The sequence below is a fragment of the Lepidochelys kempii genome, chromosome 10 (assembly GCF_965140265.1).
Source record: "Lepidochelys kempii isolate rLepKem1 chromosome 10, rLepKem1.hap2, whole genome shotgun sequence".
Lineage (NCBI taxonomy): Eukaryota > Metazoa > Chordata > Testudines > Cheloniidae > Lepidochelys > Lepidochelys kempii.
In genome coordinates this window covers 38,091,161-38,114,154 of record NC_133265.1, presented here as the reverse complement: position 1 = coordinate 38,114,154, position 22,994 = coordinate 38,091,161, and the positions used below count along the sequence as shown (strand labels likewise).

The 22,994-nt window shown below is 47.2% G+C and overlaps 1 protein-coding gene across 8 annotated transcripts in view; it reads right to left on the bottom strand.

Annotated features, from left to right (window-relative positions):
- TELO2 (telomere maintenance 2) overlaps positions 1–22,994 on the bottom strand; it is a 44,561-nt gene that overhangs the window by 5,383 nt on the left and 16,184 nt on the right. For 4 of the 8 annotated variants that reach the window (XM_073362962.1, XM_073362958.1, XM_073362961.1 and 1 more), the window contains 11 exons: positions 20,720–20,856; positions 19,154–19,245; positions 17,914–18,024; positions 15,099–15,187; positions 6,814–6,905; positions 5,736–5,852; positions 4,969–5,040; positions 3,980–4,288; positions 3,077–3,168; positions 814–913; positions 254–318 (listed from right to left, as the gene is read on the bottom strand). In XM_073362962.1, the coding sequence (XP_073219063.1) occupies positions 254–318; positions 814–913; positions 3,077–3,168; positions 3,980–4,288; positions 4,969–5,040; positions 5,736–5,852; positions 6,814–6,905; positions 15,099–15,187; positions 17,914–18,024; positions 19,154–19,245; positions 20,720–20,856 (1,276 nt within the window). The remainder of the gene's footprint in view (positions 1–253; positions 319–813; positions 914–3,076; positions 3,169–3,979; positions 4,289–4,968; positions 5,041–5,735; positions 5,853–6,813; positions 6,906–15,098; positions 15,188–17,913; positions 18,025–19,153; positions 19,246–20,719; positions 20,857–22,994) is intronic. The other 4 variants (XM_073362963.1, XM_073362960.1, XM_073362964.1 and 1 more) reach the window with 4 other exon arrangements.

Here is a 22,994-nt window from a genome sequence, read left to right as displayed (position 1 = left end):
TTAGTGCTGATGGGGCTCCCAAGGACAGCCCCATCTCTTCTGCCCGCATGAGGCACTGCAAGCTTTGGTCTAATATGGAGCAGGGAGGGAAAGGGGGCAGAGGTGAGCTAAGAGAATGGTGCATTAAATCATCCACCTAACCTCAGTCAGGCAATACTGTCCACCTGAGATTGAAGAGTCCCAGTAAGAGCACCTGGCCCTCAAGCTGATCATCTTCCCATCACCAAAATAACCACAGAAACACACAACTTACGAGTCTGTGTGGAAGCGCAGGGCCCAGACAAACTCCAGCAGTGACTTTCCCATGGCAGCAGCTGCCTGCAGGACAGGATTGAGGGGAACAGTGAATAAGTAGCTTCTCACACACTGACTCACAAGGGATATTGACTTGTCCACAGCTAGGACCACATGCAATGGGGAAAAAGTCACCCAGATGGGTCTCTGGGGAACCCAACGCCTCTTATAGCAGTCAGCACATACTGGGTTTTTTTCCTGCCTTCAGGCCCCTCTTGGGAAGCGGGAAGGTAACTAACTCAACCCCATTTTGCAGTTGGGGAAACAGGTAGTAAAGATACATGCCCAAGTACACGCAGGGAGCAGAATGCAGGATTCCTAGCTCCTAACCCTGTTCTCTGGCCAGCCCACCCCCCAGCATCTGCCAGCTGCTCACTGGTATGGCATCCCCCTACACATTGAGGTCATTCCCCAATGAGTGCAGCAGGCACCATGCTCCAATGCCACTTCAGAGGCCATCTCGGGGCTCACCCCCACTGCAGTCAGCAAGTGCTGCATTATGGGCCTCAACTTCCTTACCACAGCGTGGATGGCAAAGTACATCAGGATTGCCAGAGTGTGCACCAGCCTTCCCAGCACAAGGTGATCGTCTCCCAAAAGGTCAAAGGTCACCAGAGGCCTGCAATGCAAGACACACAGTTCCTTTGGGTTGGCAAGTTTTCTTATTGCCTTTTCAGACCTGCCAGAGCGTGGCTTGGAAGGTCAGCAGGAAACACTGTGTCCAGCCGGTCACTGGCAATCTCAGTCCTGGAGACAGCGGCTACTAAAGTAAAATGGAGAATGCCTCCCGCCACATCTACTGGCTCCCATGCACCTCCCAAAGTGTGCTCAGAACATCACTGCTCACTGTCTGGCCAGGGGCACTTCTGACTTGGCTTTCTTGTGAAGTCTGGCTGAACTAGGAAGAAATACATGCAAATGCCAAATGTTGTAAACAATCAGAATTGAGACTGCTTTAATGCTGTCTGTAACCTCAGGCAGGTTAGGACTATACCCAGGTCCTTAATTACCTTAGAGCACCCTTACCTGACTAACATTAAACTGCTGCCTAGATTTGGTCAACTATGAATCCAAGCACCTGGCAAGGTGGAGGAAGCAACACCATGGCGGCTATCCAAGGCCACAGACTGCAGCTCCTTACAGTTGAGATGCAACAGCTTGTAGGAATGTTGCCTGATAATCATGTATAGCACCAAAACTTCAGTCATAAACATCCATCCATTACTGAACGAACTGTCTGGACTGTTAGTGTGTGTCAAAACCCCTTGTGGCCATTCAAAGGAACTACTGCTTTGCATCCTCCAAAAGCAAAGCATCACTCTCCATGCTCCACCTCTTTTCCAGATACAAAGCCCTGTCCATCAGATGCCTGGAGTAGGCTAGAGCCATCCAAATGCTTCTCGGGCATCCCCCATTGTACCTCCTGCCTACGCAGCCCAAATCCCTAGTTAGTTCTGAAAACACAGGCCCTCGTCCCAATTCACTGCTGTATTATGGTCACTTTGGGAAGGGATGTAGCCTAGGAGTTTGAATCACTGAATATTAGGGTTGGAAGAGACCTCAGGAGGTCACCTGCTCAAAAGAGGACCAACTAAATCACCACAGCCAGGGCTTTGTCAAGCCTGGCCTTAAAAACCTCTAAGGATAGAGGTTGCACCACCTCCCTAGGTAACCCATTCCAGTGCTTCATCACTTTCCTAGTGAAATCGTGTTTCTTAATATCCAACCTAGACCTCCGCCACTGCAACTTGAGACCATTGCTCCTTGTTTTGTCATCTGCCACCACTGAGAACAGCTGAACTCCATCCTGTTTGGAACCCGCCTAAGGGAGTTGAACATTGCTATCAAATCCCCCCTCACTCCTCTCTTCTGCAGACTAAATAACCCTAGTTCCCTCAGCCTCTCCTCGTACGTCATGTGCCCCAGCCCCCTAATCATTTTCGTTGACCTCTGCTGGACTCTCTCCAATTTGTCCACATCCCATCTGTAGTGGGGGGACCAAAACTGAACACAGAACTCCACGTGTGGCCTCACCAGAGCCGAATAGATGGGAATAATCACTTCCCTTGATCTGCTGGCAATGCTCTGACTAATACAGCCCAATATGCTGTTGGCCTTCTTGGCAACAAAGGGGCACACTGCTGACTCATATCCAGCTTCTTGTTCACTGTAATTCCCAGGTCCTTTTCTGCAGAACTGCTGCTTAGCCAGTCGGTCCCCAGCCTGTAGCAGTGCATGGGATTCTCTCTTCCTTCCTAAGTGCAGGACTCTGCACTTGTCCTTGTTGAACCTCATCAGATTTCTTTTGGCCCAATCCTCCAATTTGTCTAGGTCACTCTGGACCATATCCCTACCCTCCAGAGTATCTACCTCTCCCCCTCAGCTTAGCATCGTCTGCGAACTTGCTGAGGGTACAATTCATCCCATCATCCAGATCATTAATAAAAATGTTGAACAAAACCAGTTCCAGGACCGACCCCTGGGGCACTCTGCTTGATACCGGCTGCCAGCTAGACAGTTGAGCCCGACAATCTAGCCAGCTTTCTATCCATCTTTTAGTCCATTCATCCACTGAGCTGTGGACTGGGATGTGGCACTCCAGGAGTTTTATTCCTGACACTGGCATGAACTCCCGTGGGGGCCTTGAGAAAGTCACACCACCTCTCTGCGTCTCAGTTCAGTCACTGATGACATTAACAGAGCAAGGTCAAGGTTCACCCTCACAGTCATGTGTTGCCATAGTCCCTTGGTAAGCCAGGACCCCAAGCACTCACCATCTCACCTGTCAAAGTTCTGAATCAGGGGGAAGAAGAAATGTCCAGCTAAAGAACTGAATTTGTTTGGGCCACAAGCCGGTTCCACTAGAGACTGACCCTGTCCAAAAGAGAAAAGAGGATTAGAGAGGAGAAACAGCCAGCCACAGTACGTGCCTCTGAAGGGGTTACATGACCTCACTCCTCGGTGCTGTCAGACCTCACCGCTGCCGAGAGGGGAAAGCACAGTAGTAGCATTTTTTAGCACTATAGTGTCTTTTGTTCCTCGCAGTGTCCTGAGATTGCCTCCGACTGGCATTTCCCAGCTGGGCCTACACTGGTTCAACACTGCATGCTTCAGTCAAATTCCCCAGAGTTAGCTTCCCCATTTCCAATTCCTCCTCATCCCCATCTCTGAGGAGTTCTACAGAGTCTTGGCCCAGTCCTGTGGTATGGGAGGTGGAAACTTGAGGGGAAGCAAAGCAACATGATAAGTGAAGCAAAGCACAAGATAAGTGAAGCTCAGAAGTGAGGTTTACCTCCCAGTACAGGAGGTAAAGGAGCTTTGGAAGTTAATCAACAACTTCTTTCCATGCAAGACAGAGGGAAGCTCTGGGGGTTAGAGATACAGAATGGAGGTGGTTGGCTCCCAGGATGGGACTGGAGGAAGGGGCTGAGAAATGAGTTGCAGAGCCACAGCCCCCTCACAACCTCCCACAGTAGGCAGAGGGCAGCTCTGTGGATTGGAAGCGCAGAATGGAGACTGGGAGCTCCCAATGTGAGACATGGAGTCCAAGGTATAGGGACAGTCTTCTTTCAACATGGGGCAGCAGTGGGGATGGGGGTGAGCGAGTGCTTCAAGGAGCTGGATACAGCCCCCTGCCAAGAAGGCACAGAAGACTGTGGAGTTTTTTTTTTTAAAACGAAGTTACCCAGCCTTTGATGATGATACACTGGTCCCTGGCCTGGATAGGATGGAGGCAATTCTTGGAGTTAGCCCCACTGCAGCTCTCTCTGCTTTGTGGTATGAGGTGTTCCTGTATTTCCACTGTTGAGCATCCTGGCCTCACCTTCACCAAATGGCGTGTCTTGCTTTTGATCCTCTCATCCACAATCCTTCTCCAGTCCTGGGAGCTGTCACTGCCAGGGACGGTCTGGATGCATGGACTCTGGGCACTCCAGGGCTTATTTTTCCCAGAGGCCTGGGGCTGAGAGAGTTCCTGAGCGGCCAAAGCTAGGACCTAGATAAATGGAAAGAGGTTCCATTAGAAGACGATATTCCTTCTCCCTAACAAAGAGACTAAGAGCAACAGTCACCTGCACTGAGCTGGTGGGAGTAGGGCAGGAATGAAGAGAGGGGCAGGCACAAAAGAGCTCAAGTGAGGGTGGAAGGACTGACCCCACAAGTTTGAGGCAACTGAGTACCTCTGAGATGCCGCAGGGGATATTCAGCAGAGGAGCTTAGCTGTCCAGCCGGGAAAGCAGACAGCAGCTCCTTCTCTAGGTACAGTTAGTGAAGTGGGGTGTCAGCATGGGGAGGGTGACTGAAAAAGCACCAGTAGACTGAAAAAGCACCAGGAAATTTTAGTACACTCCCTAAAAACCACTGACTGCTTCCAGACAAGTGGTCACCATCCTGGTCTCTTCTTTGCCATCTCCTCTCTCACCAGTTCCCATCACAATTGTACAGCATGTTAACCTCTGAAGGCAGGAAGTGACGAGCAGTAACTGATGTTAACATAACAGCTTCCCCCAGGCTGCTCCTATTTTGCCCCATTGTCCTTTTCAATCAGGAGTCAAGGGATTACCCCAGCTCTTCTCCCAGAGACAGGGGTCTCATGCAATGGGGACCCATGGATGGGAAGGTGAAAGAAGGGGAGGAGCTAGAGAATAAAGAGAAAAGAAGAGGTGAGTCACTTACATCCAGGATGTCCATGCGCTGACAGAGACTGTAGTTCAAGGAATAGAACTGGGAGGACAGATACTGCGCTACCTGCAACAAGTCAGGGAACAACGAGCATGAACCAATAACTGGGGAAGAAACCTGCTCCCCCACGGCTGGAGTTCTAGAGAGGAGAAATCCTATCTCCTGTTAGTAATAAACCAGGAAAATCCATAAATGGGGAGAGAAGAACCATCCGAGCAGGGGAAATTCAGGGACTCGCACTGCCACGCCCTCCCAAGAGGAAGCCAATACCAACCAACATGACTCTGCCATTCTACAGCACCTTCCACCCGGGGTCTCCAAGTGCTTTACAATCAGTAACTAATACAACCTTAGCACGTCTCAGAAGCAAAGACATCTCCTTTCACAGATGCGGAAACTGAGGCACAGAGAGGCTATGTGACTTGCCCAAGGCTAGCTAATTTGCCCTGAGACACATACACATTTCTTCATCACCTCTGGACACTTCCTATCAAGTCATTTCAGTGGTCTAAACCTCTCGCCCAGAGTTTCCCTCTCAGCCACTAACCCTCGAACACATTGGCTCCAATCGTTCCAGTTCACGGCCCAGCTAATGAGGAGGCAGGACAGCTCTTCACACAAACTCAGCCTGCTCCATAATGGGTCATCCAGCCTACCATCATGGAAACTGCTTCTGCCATGCCAGCAAGAGACACCAGCTGCAATTGCTCAAATCCTTAAGCCTGTGCCTATTACGAGGAAGGAGAAGCACAGAGACTCACTGGTACTGGATCTGTGATGGTGACAGCCACTAGGGCTCTCTGACGGAGCTCCACAAAGCCCTCAATGTAGGTCTTTTCCTCCAGGTGCAGCAGTACTTTAGCCAACTCCATGCTCACCTGCACAAAATACAAAAGCAGAGAGGCCACCTTCTGGGCTGCAAGCTCTTCCCGCCCCTGAGGGTTTACAAAGGAAGATGCAGACACAAACTTCATTTTGGCTGCCTCTGAGAGAGGATTGGACATGAAGAGGCAGGGCCTGAGTATTAGACACAGCAGAGGACATGACAAGCCAGGGTGCCACTGAGGTAGGACTGCTCAAAGAAATGACTAACCTCTTGGTTGATGTCCATGCCCCTTTAAAACATGGCTTTTGGAAGAACCTTAGTGGCAAGGAATGGAGAAGACACCTTAGTAAAACCTACAGTGCAGTAAGTGATCCCTCTAGTGGCCAGCCCACACAACAGGATAAGAACCTATAACTGCTACTGTTACATCTCTTGTCAGTTGGTAGAGGCGCATGCTTTTGGCACTGGAAGACTCAAGTTCAGTCCCTGCAGATGACCCATGGTGAAGAGCCACTGCATCAGCAACCCCTTGTCCCAATTTCTCTCTGCCCACCCAGGCTCTGCATCTTGACTAGTCTGCCCCAAACATCTCTTGATGAGGAGCCAGAGAGAGTGGAACACAATGGGTCTGAAGAAAACATAAAAGACATTTTGTTGTCTTCTGATTTGCATTGCTGCACCAGCTCAGGCTTCAAAACTGCTCCACAGGCAGCTCTGCTCTCGCTGGACAAAGTGTGCCGCTTCCAATATCCTCCTCAACCCTAAGCTCACTGGTAGGCTCTACCTGTCTCCTGGTCTCCATTCCCACTGCAAAAGGAGTCCAAAAGAGACAAAAAGAGCCAGCTGCCATGCTGCTGCCTTCACCATGGTCTGTCCCAACTCCAGGACAAGTCAGCCTGGTCTGTCGCTCTTTATACGTTACCATCTTGCACTGCGTTATGCCTAGCTTCCTTCTGAGGCCAAGATGGCAACCCTCTGACTAAAGCCTGTTGGAACAGCCCACGTGGCCTTACCTCTCTTGCAGTAGCTGAATTCCTTCGAATCAGACTCTCCAAAACCTTCATTGTAGCTTCCCACTTGTCCACGTCTTCAGATCCAGTTAGGACTAAAGATAAACAAAAACCAACCACTTCAGCTCTGCTGACCGGCTGTGAGAACGTTTTTACTAGAGAATCTCAGAGATATTCCCTCCCTTCCTGCTCTTCAAGAGAACGTTACAACCAAGGCCAGATGTAGAAATTCAGCATATGGTGTAAGAATCTGGATAGACAGGGAGATAGAGCAGGGGAAACTCAGGGGCATAAGAACTAACTGGTCTCTTCCATCAGGAAGAAAACACCAACTCAGCAGAAAGGTTAGACACTAGGAACTAAGCTGAGGTTACTTAGGCCTGGTCTACACTACAACGTTAGGTCGACGTAAGCTGCCTTGCATAAGCCTAGCTGTGCACGTGTCTATGCTTAAATTTGTCTCCCATCGACATAAGCTCTCCATTATGCCGATGTAGTGACTCCACCTCTCCAAGTGGCGTGGAGCCCTGGTCGATGTACTGAGGTCAACACAGCGTGAATGTAGACACCTATGAGTCCTCCAGCTGTTGTCCCAGAATATCCAACAGTGACCACTCCAGTCACAATTGTGAACTCCACTGCCCTAGGGGTCACGGAGTCCAGAAGTCCCATCACCCTTTAAAATCCCTGCAAACTTTTGAAATGCCTTTTCCAGACTGTCCATCTTGGGGAGCACACCTAGCAGTTCTCCACTGTTGACTGCAACTGCCTGGCTGGTCATGCTGGTTATATGTTGCAGACGCATGATGGCCTGGAGTCGATCTCCTGGGCCTGTGGAGAGAAGAGGCTACGCAATCACAGCTATGGACCAGCCACAGAAACATGGACATCTACGAACACATCGCGCTGGGGTTGCAGGAAAAGGGGTATGCCAGCGATCAGCAGCAGCACTGCGTGAAAGTGAAGGAACTGCAGCAGGGATATCAGAAACCCTGGGAGGCCAACAGTCAATCTGGTACTGAGCCGCAGACCTGATGCTTTTGCAAACAGCTGCATGACATACTTGGTGAAGACCCCACTGACATCCCGCACAGCACCGGGGATACCTCGGAGAAGCCTGAGTCACAGGCCGCTGCGTGAAAGGAGGAGGAGGAGGAGGATCATAGCATTGTAGGACTGGAAGGGACATTGAGAGGATGGGGACATGCAACGGGGGTGGTCCAGCTATGCTGAAAGTCAGGATCTGTTTGAGATTCCACCGCAATCCAGTCAGTCCCAGCAATCAAACATACGCAAGCCCGATGCCGGGAAAGGAACCTCAAGTAAGCATGTAAATTAATTTCCCATTACAATGATGGCACCCCCAACTTAGCAGGATATGGCTGTAACATTCCCCAGGGTGCAACCTGAACTGTTGTGTCCTCTTAGCTCTCTAGCCTGGGATGCCTTTTACATTGCTTTGCTAGTAAACAGCAAACTCCTACAGGCTCCGTTCACTCACAGCCCACCAGCATGCAAAAGTCACTCCCAGCTGAATACATAAATGATACGCCTTGCCATCCATGAATAGATACAGAGCAACACCCACATATCCCTCAATCCCAGCCTTGCCCCACAGAAATGTACATCTTGTACTGTTCAGCAGCCCACTGGAGGGTACAAGCTCATAAATTAGTCCATCATTCCAACAAAGGGTAATGAACATGCACCAGTCGTGCTGACCTGAGCTGAGATTTCCCAAACACTTCAATCACACACACTGGTTTAGATAAAACAGTAAAACAAGTTCATTAACTTGAGAAAGATAGATTACGTGATTTACAAGTGATAAGGCATAAAAGTCAGAATTGGTTAAAAAAGAAATAAAAAGATAAACATGTAAGCTAATTCCTAAACTAATGCAAGCTAATTCCCAAGGCTAGTAAGTTTAAAAGCAAAAAGATTTCTCTCACCAAAAAGTTTTCAACAGTCTGCACTGGCGGAAAACTTCCAGGCCAGTACCACTCCCCCCAGTTCAATGATGAAAGACAAAAGGACAAGTGGGGGCTGGAGGGGAAGAGAGGTACCTAGAGGCATTTTTCCCCCCTTATAAATCTGACCCTTTATACTGGAAAAGTCTTTGCTGGGTTATGGGGTCAGGCAGTTCTATGGCATAAGTGAGCTGCCAGTTATCTTTCAGGTGAATTGTAAATTTCGTATTCCCAACTCCCCTACTGGTGAATCTGTGATTAAGCATCAGAGGGGCAGCCATGTTAGTCTGTTTCCACAAAAACAACGAGGAGTCCAGTGGCACCTTAAAGACTAACAGATTTATTTGGGCATAAGCTTTCGTGGGTAAAAAACCCACTTCTTCAGACGCATGGAGTGAAAATTACAGATGCAGACATAAATATACTGACAAATGGAGAAGGGAGTTACCTTACAAGTGGAGAACCAGTGTTGACAAGGCCAGTTCAGTCACTGTGGATGTGGTCCAACTCCCAATAATTGATGAGGAGGTGTCAATACCAAGAGAGGGAAAATTGCTTTTGTAGTGAGCCAGCCACTCCCAGTCCCTATCCAAGCCCAAATTAATGGTGTTACATTTGCAAATGAAATGTAGCTCTGAAGTTTCTCTTTGAAAGTCTGTTTTTGAAGTTTTTTTGTTGAAAGATGGCTACTTTTAAATCTGCTATTGACTGTCCAGGGAGATGTAGGAGTTTAGATACTTTACTGTCCTTTTCCCTCTGTAGAGAAGTAAAATGTGTGTTGTAAATGGCTTGTCTCGTTTTTGTAAAGTCCAGCCACATGGAAGTTTGTGTGGAAGGTTGGTTTTGTATGAGAGTCTCCAGTTTTGAGAGCTCATTCTCGATCTTCTCCTGTTTGCTGTACAGGATGCTGATCAGGTGGTTCCTCAGTTTCTCTGAGAGCGTGTGGCACAATCTCTCACCATAATCAGTGTAGTATGTCGACTGCTATGGATTTTTTTTACCTTCAGTCCATTTGGTATACTGTGCACAGGCTGAAATTGTGAACAAGCATCACTTGGCCCATAACCTCAGCCATACAGAACGCAACGCTGTCCACAGCCTCAGAAACAACTCTGACATTATAATCAAAGGGGCTTACAAAGGAGGTGCTGTAGTCATCATGAACAGGTCGGATTATGGATAGGAGGCTGCCAGGCAACTCTCCACCACCACATTTTACAGGCCACTATCCTCCGATCCCACTGGGGAGTACCAAAAGAAACTACACCATCTGCTCAAGAAACTCCCTGCTATAGCACAGGAACAAATCTACAGAGACACACCCCTAGAGCCCTAACCAGGGGTATTCTATCTGCTACCCAAGATCCAGGAACCTGGAAACCCTGGACGCCCCATCATCTCAGGCATTGGCACTCTTCTAGCAGGATTATCTGGCTATTTGGACTCTCTCCTCAGACCCTACACTACCAGAACTCCTAGCTATCTTCAAGACACCACCGACTTCCTGAGGAAACTACAATGCATTGGTGATCTTCCCAAAAACACCATCCTAGCCACCATGGATGTAGAAGCTCTTTACACCAATATTCCACATGAGGATGGACTACAAGCTGTCAGGAACAGTATCCCTGATGAGGCCACAGCACACCTGGTGGTGGAGCTTTGTGACTTTGTCCTCACCCACAACCATTTCAGATTTGGGGACAACTTATATCTTCGAGTCAGTGACACTGCTATGGGTACCCACATGGCCCCACAGTATGCCAACATTTTTATGGCTGACTTAGAACAACTCTTCCTCAGCTCTCGTCCCTTAATGCCCCAACTCTACTTGTACTACATAGATGACATCTTCATCATATGGACCCACGGGAAAGAGGCCCTTAAAGAATTCCACCTGGATTTCAACAATTTCCACCCCACCATCAACCTCAGCCTGGACAGTCCACACAAGAGATACACTTCCTGGACACTACAGTGCAAATGAGTGATGGTCACATAACACCACCCTATACCGGAAACCTACTGTGATAAATGGAGGGGGGAGGGGTAGCTTCCTTTTATGGACACCCAGCCAGCCAGTTAGCTATAAAGTCCCTCTTGGTTGCTGTTCTCTGCTTGCTTTACCTGTAAAGGATTAACAAAGTTCCCCAGGTAAAGAAAAAGGAGTGGGCACCTGACCAAAAGAACCAATGGGAGGACTAGAACTTTTTTAAATGGGGGCGGGGGACTTCCCTTTGTTTTGTGTCTCTCCAGGAAAGAGGGGAAGATAGAGCAAAAGGAATGCTGTGTAAGGCTTGAACCTGAGGGAACTGGGGATGTTTAGTCTATGGAAGAGAAGAATGAGGGGGGATTTGATAGCGGCTTTCAACTACCTGAAAGGGGGTTCCAAAGAGGATGGATCTAGACTGTTCTCAGTGGTAGCAGATGACAGAACAAGGAGTAATGGTCTCAAGTTACAGTGGGGGAGATTTAGGTTGGGTATTAGGAAAAACTTTTTCACTAGAAGGGTGGTGAAACACTGGAATGCGTTACCTAGGGAGGTGGTGGAATCTCCTTCCTTAGAAGTTTTTAAGGTCAGGCTTGACAAAGCCCTGGCTGGGATGATTTAATTGGATCGGTCCTGCTTTGAGCAAGGGGTTGGACTAGATGACCTCCTGAGGTCCCTTCCAACCCTTATATTCTATGATTCTATGAACCAGGTATAAAAATTCATCCACCATACCTAGAAGAAATAATTTGGATAGGGAATGTTTAGTTAGATGCTATCAGGTTTATTTCTTATTTTGGCTTGTGGATCTCCTTTGTGCTAACCCCAGATGCTTTTGTTTGCTTGTAACCTTTAAGCTGAACCCCCAAGAAAGCTATTTTGGGTGCCTAATTTTTGTAATTGTTGCTCTTAAGATCTAGCAAAAAGCCTAAGTTCCAAATGTATTTTTTCCCTTTTTGTTTTTAATAAAGTTTATCTTTTTTAAGAACGGGATAGGATTTTTGGTGTCCTAAGAGGTTTGTGCATGTTTTTGATCAGTTGATAGCCACAGCTAATTTCCTTTGTTTTTTTTCTCAGCTATTCCCCGGACGGGAGGTGAAAGGACTTGAGGGTACCCCACAGGGAGGTATTCCCAAGTGCTCCTTCCTGGGTTCAAAGGGGGTTTTTTGCATTTGGGTGGTGGCAGAGTTTACCAAGCCAAGCTCAGAGAGAAGCTGTAACCTTAGGAGTTTAATACAAACCTTAAGTGGCAAGTATTAATTTTTTAAATCCTTGCGGGCCCCCACTTCCTGCACTCAAGGTGCTGGAGTGGGGATTCAGCTTGACACCTACTGACCACTATACTTACCTACATGCCTCCAGCTTCCATCCAGGACACATCACACGATCCATGGTCTACAGCCAAGCCCTAGTTTACAACTGAATTTGCTCCAACCCCTCAGACAGAGACAAACACCTACAATATCTTTATCAAGCATTCTTAAAACTACAGTACCCACCTGGGGAAGTGAGGAAACAGACTGACAGAGCGAGACAGGTATCCAGAAGTCACCTACTACAGGACAGGCCCAAAAAGGAAAACAAAAGAACACCACTGGCTATCACGTACAGCCCCCAGCTAAAACCTCTCCAGAACATCATCAACGATCTACAACCTATCCTGGAAAACGATCCCTCACTCTCACAGACCTTGGGAGGCAGGCCAGTCCTCGCTTACAGACAGCCCCCAACCTCAAGCAAATACTCACCAGCAACTACACACCACACCATAGAAACACTAACCCAGGAACCAATCCCTGTAACAAACCCCGTTGCCTACTTTGTCCCCATATCTACTCTAACACCACCATCAGAGGACCCAACCACATGAGCCACACCATCAGGGGCTCATTCACCTGCACATCTACTAATGTGATATGTGCCATCACATGCCAGCAATGCCCCCCTGCCATGTACATTGACCAAACCGGACAGTCCCTAGGTAAAAGAATAAATGGACACAAATCAGACATCACAAATGGTAACATACAAAAGCCAGTAGGAGAACACTTCATTCTCCCTGGACATTCAGTAACAGATTTAAAAGTAGCCATCCTTCAACAAAAAAAACTTCAGAAACAGACTTCAAAGAGAAACTGCAGTGCTACAATTCATTTGCAAATTTAACACCATTAATTTGGGCTTGAATAGGGACTGGGAGTGGCTGGCTCACTACAAAAGCGATTTTCCCTCTCTTGGTATTGACTCCTCCTCCTCAATTACTGGGAGTTGGACCACATCCACCGTGACTGAACTGGCCTTGTTAACACTGGTTCTGCACTTGTAAGGTAACTCTCTTCTCTTCATTTGTCAGTATATTTATGCCTGCATCTGTAATTTTCATTCCATACATCTGAAGCTTATGCCCAAATGTTAGTCTTTACTGTCTTTAAGGTGCCACCTGACTCCTTGTTGTTTTTGTGATTAAGCAGTAATGGCTCTTTAGCACCTTGCTGGAGTGCAAGTGTGTCTTTGTCTCTGAAAGATGAATTTGAGACTGCTTCTCTAATATTGTAACATGTTACAGTAAAGGTCTCATACCTTTATATGCAAAATTGCTACACATTTTACCAGGATAATAATATTCAGTAGATTATGAGTTTTTAAATGATACCTCACAAGGCGTACTTTGTACAAAATATATCATAATCATATTAAAGTGGTGAACATGGGGTACAGGGTGTCGCAACTTTTCATTAAATTTACTCGTACTAGAAGAGGTAGTGGTACAGCAAAGAGAGGTTGAGCTGTTACCTGCTTGCCATTTCCCTGTAGTGTTAGGTCGGGGCACAGGCATGAAGAGCAGTTTATGTGTACAGGGATGTCCCTGGAATCCTCCCAAGAGATCTTAGTGAAATTTCCATGGAGGTTCTCTGCAATCCTCTGCCGAAAGTTTTTAGCAAGGGCTGCCTTATTTCTTCCTCTACAGTGGGACACTTTCCCATGCCAGTCAGTGATCACTGCAGCAGGCACCATTGCAATAAACAGGCTAGCAGCATGAGAGCCCTGGTGGCTCCAGGACACTAGAGGCAGCTGTGCTCTCTGTGCCTGTGTTTCCCCAGGAGTGACAGATCTGCTAAAATCACCCCTGTCTGTGAAAAATGGTGCAAGTTGTGATACTTCACCCCATATTATTCATAGGGATATTATTATTATATGATTATGGAATAATTATGATACGTGTCCCATCTTGTACAAAATGCAAGGGGACATTGGAAAAGTTATGATTTGCTGAATATGTTTATCCTATTTGTGTGCATGTACCATTTTTGTATCTGGACTTATGAATAGTGACTATGTATCTGTATTTCACATATAGTCAAACCGGGGTGACATCCACTAGGCAAGATGCTTCTGTCTAAATAGCTGGTTGTAAAGGGCCCATTAACTGTAATGGCCCATTAGGTAAAACAATAGGCCTTAGAAGAAGCTTATCATAGAATATCAGGGTTGGAAGGGACCTCAGGAGGTCATCTAGTCCAACCCCCTGCTCAAAGCAGGACCAATCCCCAATTTTTGCCCCAGATCCCAAATGGCCCCCTCAAGGATTGAACTCACAACCCTGGGTTTAGCAGGCCAATGCTCAAACCACTGAGTTATTCCCCTCCCCCCCTGAGCTATCCCTCCCCCGCACCTTGTGAGCCTTCCTGTGGCCAGCCTGTGAGTAATGGCTGCTATGACTCTGCAAGGGCATGTGACCAGCCCACATGATGCTGATATGGGTTTCTCCCAAGCAGCGCAGACAATCTGCGTGCAGGTCACTCCTTGGCACGCAGCGCCTACAAAAGCCGCACGACTTAAAGTCTGGGGCGCAGGGCATGCCCTGGCCCGGGCTCAATGACCAACTAAATTAACTGAATTAGCTAACTAATTACATGTACTACTGAACAAACCAAGAGTTCTGGTGACGAGCTGCAGCAAAGCTGGAGCTGAGCAGTTCCGACGCACCTTCACTGGCGGCAAGAAGGAACTGAGAGTGGGGGAAGCGCAGACCCCTCATACCACGCCAGGCAGGTGCCGCGGGGGGCCCTCCCCCGTGTACGGGTACTGCTAGGGGAAAAACTTCCGGCACCAGTGCACATGAGGAGCACGCACACCTATTGTAGAATACACATGAGCAATCACTCGAAGAAGAACTAACAATTCAAACCTGGAACACCAATTTCCGATGTACCACAACTTTGAGTCAACTCACAAAAACTAGCCTGTACCAGGAACCACCCCAGAACAGAGTAAGAGATGAGCATTTCCAAGTGAAGATTCAATAGACTCTACCCAGAATCTCCTACCTTCAATACAGTCTCGGATATAGACAGGAGCTTTCATCTTCTTCAGCTCTTTATCCTGGGACATGTCATGAGGGATGAGGTCATCATCGCTGTGAAAGAAGCATAGGCATGAATTAGTTCATGTGGATTCGACCATGTCACCTTCTCCTCCTTCATGCTAAACGGACAGGACACATTCTCCTCCCTCCTCACCTTTCCATCCTTACACCAAACAGAGGTTGCTCGAAACCCCAACCTACAAGGATCCAGCGGAAGCATTGGTGACCAAGTGTTGAGGACGGTGAGATGGACAGAGCTCTGCAAATCCGTGAATATTCATGGACCTTTCCTGCACATAGTGGAGCGGATGCGGATACAACCGCGCAGGGCTCTAAAGATCTAATACTCCTTAACTGCTGTGCTGATGGGCAGGGAGGCATGTAAAATAGGTAAACCCTTTCCTGCACTTCCCTAAACACATCAACCAGTGGAGCTCAGCAGCTAATGCAAAGCAGAAACAATGTTACTGTAACAAGGGAGAAACTGGTCAGGAAGAAGCCCTGCCTCTGTCACCAGTGGTGCCTGGCCTGCGTTGTCCAGCTCGGGCAGCCCAGTGGCAGCCAGTGGCTGGACAGCAGGCTGGAGTCGGGGCTGACCAGCACCCATTTGCCATGCCGTTTCCCATACAGCGGCTCTGGCCCCACAGGGAAGGCCAGCATCCCCACCGTGGCCTGGCCCGGCAGCACTGACTGTGCTCTCGGCCCACTGGCTCCCGGGCAGCAGGGCCCTCCCCCGGCCATGGGGATTGGAGCAAGCAAGCGGGGCCCCAGCACCCCACCCCTCCATTGCTGCTTCCGGGTGCTGTCGCTCACGAGCCCGGGAGCAGCATGCGATGTGACACCCCTTCCCCGCCCCCACCAACCCCCTGCGCTGCCCCTTCTCCTCGAGACCCAGCCCCCATGCCACCCCTTACCCCCAGTCCCTGCCCTCACGCTGCCTCTTCCCTGCAAGACCCCATTCCTCCACTTGCTCATCTCTGGCTCCCTCCCGGCCGCCCCTCCCTAGCCCTTTTGTGAGACAGCTTGCTGCTGTGGGTATGGATTGCGGATAGAAGTAAAAGCCTGCTAGCAGATTGCAGGTTGATCCTGGCAGATGCAGATCCACATTTTTGTATCGTATCATAGAATCATAGTATTCACATGGTCCGTCTAGCCCAGTATCCTGTCTTCTGACAGCGGCCAATGCCAGATGCTTCAGAGAGAATGAATATGGGAAGATTCTATATGCAGCATGACCACTGAGTCTTCGGTAAGTCACTCCCCCAAATTGTGCCTCAGTTTCCCCCATTTATATTCACTGACATCAGACAAGTGTTTGGGAGGTTTAATTTGTTTAATATTTGTAGTGTGCTTTCAAATCACCCTATTTCCCTTGCTCTCAAACCAGCTGCCCTCAGTGATGGAGATCAGCACTATGCTCATCAGGTTCAGGGGAATATTTGGTCATTGAAAAAACCTTTTTAAACACCCTTGTGAAGCCTTTTCAGGGAAGGCTTTGATAATTGGAAGCCCCACCAATGAGCTAGGCTTTAACACTCTTGCACTACAGGCAGCAGAGATAGTTACAGAACAAGGCTAAGGAGCATGAAGTCACTGTGAAACTTAGTTCCTCTTCAGTGCCCACAATTTAACAGCACCCTCCTCTTAGAGCAGTTCATGGACTCTCCTCACTCAGAATGGAGCCAATTCCATGCCAGATAAAACACCGCACTATTTTCCCTCTATTTTCTTAGTGAAAGAAAATGAAGGTGTACACTTTAGAGGAGACTTGAACAGAGTCTGTGAAGACAGCTTACCAAGCATATGCACCCTGATTTGGGGGGGCTGTCAGAACAATTTTATCCACTAAGATTCTAGGCTCCCATTCAGCTCCACAGCTTATTATGAACTGGCCAAAATAATAAATATACAGGACCAATATAGCAGCTTCCGTGGAAGGTTCTCAAGCACGTTACAAAGATGCAGTCACTGACTCTCACAACACCCTTGTGAAGTAGACAAACCCCAGTAGACAGAGACAGCCAGAAGGGCAAATGGCTACAGATCTCAACTAGCCAAAACAGGCAAATGCTTCAGCTAGAGAGCAACTCCCCGACCCAACAATCTACAAGACTCAAGTAGCAAATATATTACCACCATATATGATAGACTAGAACATGTCCACTAATAAAATGGGCAGCCTGATAAACAAACATATAAGGTCTGAAGGATACAGTGGAATCAGGACAATCTGCAGGGCAATGGGTGTCTAAACAAGTTAAGTGAAACAAACACAAATAGCAAAAACAACAACACAGGCAGCAAAACTACAAAGTAAACCCATATCCTGGAATGCTGATCCGCACTTAGAGCCCTGCCAGAGGCCTGTCTAGAAATGTCAGGTCCAGGTCAGAAAACAACCAGGCCCACTCAGGCTTGGGTCAGCTCTCCTTCTCTGGCCCATGGGGTGGGCACTGTGGTCACTTACATACCCACTATGGCAGTGCATGGAGCTGTTGCACACAACTCCCACTGGGGCGACATTACAGGTTTGGGGAGAATGGCTGGGTTGGGCTGGAAAACAACTTGGGCTCCTTGGGCTTGGGTCCGATTTGGGTGTAAAAATTAGGCACGAGCACACCTGTATCTGCAATTACCCTTTACACACAGCCTGGTTTGCTCCCCAGTTCAGATTGTGGAGTACAGCCTCTCTCTCACACAGTCAGCTTTCAAGGACCTGTCATTTACTTTCTACCTCAAATCAGCTTTTTGCTTAGTAGTTTAGTTCTTGCACATACCTGTCGAGCTCCAAGTCAGATCCGTCCTCTGGCACTGCGGGGGCTACTGGGTATGGGTTCCCACTTGGTTTTGACACAGCTTTTGGTGTAACAGATGAAATGTCACTCCTGCTTTTGGCAATGAAAAAGTGTCAAAGGCATAAAGTAACAAGGATCTTAAAAATCCATGATCACAAGTAGGAGACTAGATTTTCCAAGGTAACGCTCCCAATCCACACACCCACACCATCTACTGTAGGCATTGGAATCTCATTTCAGTGTGGGTTCACTTAGGATGGTCCAGCTAAGAGGAGAAAAGGCTAGAGTAGCTGTACAGGTGTGGGGAGACCTCATCATGATGGGGGGGGGAGTGGAGATGGCAGACAGCATGAGCTAATTCCCTAGTCTATCACCTGAGCTTGTTTTAGTTCCTAACAAAGATTAAGACTGTGCTAATCGACAGAACCCAAAACATTCTGGGTAAGGGCAGACACACAGTCATCTCAGGGCACAGGAAGCATTGGCCTGTGTATTCTTAAGAGCTATGAAAACCATGAACAAATCAGGAGGCACCATTCAGTAGTGGTTAATATACAAGACAGAGTCAGGACATCTGAGCTCTTCACACAGCTCTAACAGCAATTTGCCATGTAGCCTTGGGCATATCACTTTCACCTCTCCACTTCTCAGTCACTATTTCTACCTCATAGTAGCATTGGGAAGCATCACTCACTGACCTCTGTAAAATGCTTTGAGATCTTCAGACAGCAAATGCCATGGAAGGTCAGAGTATAGACATAAGTTAATGCTATATTTCAGTTAGCAATGGACAGGCTGTCGACACATAGCTCCCAGTCTACTCTGAGGTACCCAAAGATTCCCCAGACCATTTGGGTCATTTCAGGGGCACACAGAATTACAAGAATCCCAAGGAAATGCAGCCATCTGACACAATTCTAAAACATGCTTCCATTTGACCTCTGAACTAGAAACATGCTGGCTGCAGAGAGATAACCAACTGTAATGCAGAGCACGGTGAAGATTACAGCAATTTACACCTTAGTGGATTCTAACAAATATAGACTTCCTGCCTGCAGAGCTGGGATTGTCCGTCTGGAGTTTACCATCCACCAATGTGGAAGGATTATAGTGTCAGAGGTAGGCCCTGACTTTATAACCTTTACTAAGAGTGATTTGCCTGGTATCGGTGCTCACAAATTTTCACACTAGGCAGATATATGGCTATGAGTGGCAATCTCACCCAGCATTTGGCACGTCAGTGACAGGGAGTTGTTGTGGTGCTGTCTGCTTCAGGAGAGACTTTAGCTCTCTGGTCTCATCATCATCTTCATACTAGACATGCAAAATAGAAGTTACTGTATGCAGAGGAGGCTTTTATGTGGATTAAATACAATAAATCTGCAGCAGTTGAAGGCTATGGGAGCTCAGCACCTCTCAGAATTAGGCCTTACTTTTTAAACAGTGAAGGATTAAATGATAAATGCATGTGGAGATTTGCAATCTCAGCCATATGCACCTTTCACACTGGACTCAGGATATACAAGTTATTGCTTGGTCAGACTTGGTCTCAGGGTTATTTATAATCTATAAAGCATTTAACAAACCTGAAGTCACAATGCAGCACTACAGCTGATGCTGTGCAAACAACACTTAGCTGTGTGGCTTAATTCCCATTGAAATGAATGGGAATTGTGTGACTAAATTCCCTACTCAGTCTTGAAAAATCACAACCACCAATGACTTTACACACACCCCTCCTTTTTTTTTTCTTTTTTTTTTCCTTTTTTAGATTCATAGATATTAAGGTCAGAAGAGACCATTATGATCATCTAGTCTGACCTCCTGCACAATGCAGGCCACAGAACCTTACCCACCCACTCCTGTGATAAACCTCTCACCTATGTCTGAGCTATTGAAGTCCTCAAATCGTGGTTTAAAGACTTCAAGGAGCAGAGAATCCTCCAGCAAATGACCCGTGCCCCATGCTACAGAGGCAGGCGAAAAACCTCCAGGACCTCTTCCAATCTGCCCTGGAGGAAAATTCCTTCCCGACCCCAAATATGGCGATCAGCTAAACCCTGAGCACATGGGCAAGATTCACCAGCCAGATACCCAGGAAAGAATTCTCTGTAGTAACTCAGATCCCACCCCATCTAACATCCCATCACAGGCCACTGGGCTTATTTACTATGACTATTTAAAGATCAATTAATTGCCAAAATTATGTAATCCCATCATACCATCTCCTCCATAAACTTATTGAGTTTAATCTTAAAGCCAGATAGGTCTCTTGCCCCCACTGCTTCCCTTGGAAGGCTATTCCAAAACTTCACTCCTCTGATGGTTAGAAACCTTCATCTAATTTCAAGTCTCAACTTCCCTTCTGGATGTTCATCCCAGTTTTAGGATGATTGATGATTGATCAAGTGCTGCATGATATGGAAATCTAGCAGTAGTTTTAATTTTGGAGCTGGCCATCCTAAAAACCCTGTTGTCATGTCAGAGTTCTCTTGGACTCTGCCTCACTGTGACCAAATCCTCCTGAGGTGTGTGCTCTCTCTCTCTCACCACACCCCCATGCACCTCTCACCTTGCACCTGCCCACATCTTCTATGCTGCCTTTGCATCTTTTCAATGCAATTCCATTTTGCAAACTGATATCCCCTCATTCTGAGGGGTATTGGTGCTCCTCTTTCCTTCCAGAGAATAGGGGTCAGCAATGACAGCAGCAACACAACCATCTGCTTTAAAGGGGACATTTCTCCCCATCCCTGCACAACAGAGACAGACATCACTATAGTCTCACCTGGAATTTCAGACTGGGCCCATATGCAGTTATTCTGGCACTGATGCTTTCTGCCACGATCATTCCCAGACGCCGAACCCGTGGCAAGTTGCTGTCCAGGTGGCATTTCATCCCTCCCATCATGCTGGTGAGAAGCTCTGAAAGAACAAGCAGCACATGGCAGAGTGAACACAGCATCCCTGGCTATGGCAGCTCCCCGATAGCACACCCAGCTGAGAGCCCAAATCTTTAGCTACACAGCTCCAACTACAGGCAGAAAGACAGACAAAGGGTCAGGGGTGGAGGCTGACACAGATTCTATACAGCAATTCTCTTTCTGCAGAGTTGTTTTCTTTCCCCATCATGTCAGGAAGGCATGCAGCAGGGCTAGGTTTTGAAGCCAAAACACAATGGTACAAACATCACACATCCTAGAACATTTGTTTTAATAAAACAGTTTCCCAAAATACCAAAAAAGAGTGTTAGGCCAAGTTAATCCCAGGCATAAATTCAATGGCTTCAAAACTGCTGTGACAGATGAAATGGGCTGACTGTGTTATTATGGAAATTGCATCCATTTCGATCGGTGCAGCAACCTGGAACTCACACAGGGAGGATTATTTTTCACCATGTGCCTGAGCTATGACAGGTAATTAATTTCTGAACCCATTGTTCAGAGTGGCAGCTGTCTTTCATCTCTCCAGATAGATTCTGACTGCTGACAGGTTTACCATTATTCACCAATAAAAGCGGACATCTCTCTAACATCAGCCAGTGAAAAATCTGATCATTCATTAACACACCATAGTTAGTATCTATACAAGGCCAGGCTTTAAAAGAAGAATCTTGGGTTGGCTGGAATGAAATAAACTTGTTTTCTAATAAATAGGATTTATGTTTTCAAAGCACTGCATGAAAGTTAATTCACCCTCTCAAGAGCCCCTTGGGTGGTGGGTGAATTATCATTTATTATTTGTATTGTGGTAGCACCAGAAGCCCTAGTCCTGAACCCAGACCCCATTATGCTGGGCGCTGTTCAGACACAGAGTGAAAAAATGGTCCCTGCGATCAGACAAGAGATGATAGGTTGATACAGACAGACAGCCGGGGAGCACAAGCAAACAACGAGAGAGTCCAGTCAGCATGATAGGCTGCGTCTCAGCACACCAGCAGCCTGACCGTTGTTAGTAACTGTCTATGTAATTTTGTTACTTAACAAATATTAATGTAATTTGCAAAGAGGGATCAGAGATGACTTATCCAAAGTCACAAAGTAAGTGTAAGGGCTGGGAACAGAACCCAGGAGTGTTTGACAGCACTATTGCTGCAACAGGTCTCCAGGAGTTCTTTCAGCACCTGGTTCTGAACTGCCAGTGTCTGCTTTAACCATTAGGAAGCACACCTTATCTTAAGCCAGACAGAACATAGCATGCTGAAGAGCAGCACAATGAAGAGCTCTTTCTCTGCCATACATACATCTAACAGGCTGAATGAGTTAATCTACATCAGTCACTGGGTTTAACAAAACATGAGTCATCATACTAGTAGAATCACACAATCAAGGTTTCCCACTCTAAAACAGAGCATCTCCCTTTTGCCTTGCCATTATGACATTATGCTATGATTATGTTCTATATTTCCATGCCCCCATAACCCATATCTGAATTAAATCAGAGTAGATTATGGTTCAGGAGAAGAACAACAGTCCTGGCTAAGACTGAAGAGTGGGAGTCTGAAGGCCTGAGTTCCATTTCTTACAGCAGATCCTCTCTCCAGGACCTTGAGAGACAGGAAGGATGTGATGTGCTCCTTCTCAAAAATCTATGCACCCTACCTCATCACAGAAATGTTCTGAAGATTAACCAATCAATGATTCAAAATGCTATGAGGTCCTCAGAAGGTGCTACAGATGTTCCTATTGCTAGTCAGCATCTCTGACACTGAACTTTCATACTGGTGTTAACAAATTATCTCATTTTTTCAGCAAGGCAGCAGCCTTCCTTAGCCTCCATAGAGTCCAAATCCAAGGCTTTGTTTCAAAATCATCCTGCACTATAAATACTCATATCACAGCAGGATTTTCATGATTTTCCAGACTTCAGAATTTGTGGCTTTCAGTTATTCGGAGATTAAGATAAGGTTCCAAAGTGAAAAATGCACTGAGGAGAAATTGGTTAGGCCCTGATCCTCTAGACAGTTACACACATAAGCAGCATCACTCACATGAATAGCCTCACTGAATTCAGTGGGAGTACTCAAATGATCAGAGCTTGGGTTTGTTTGCAGGATCAGGCCT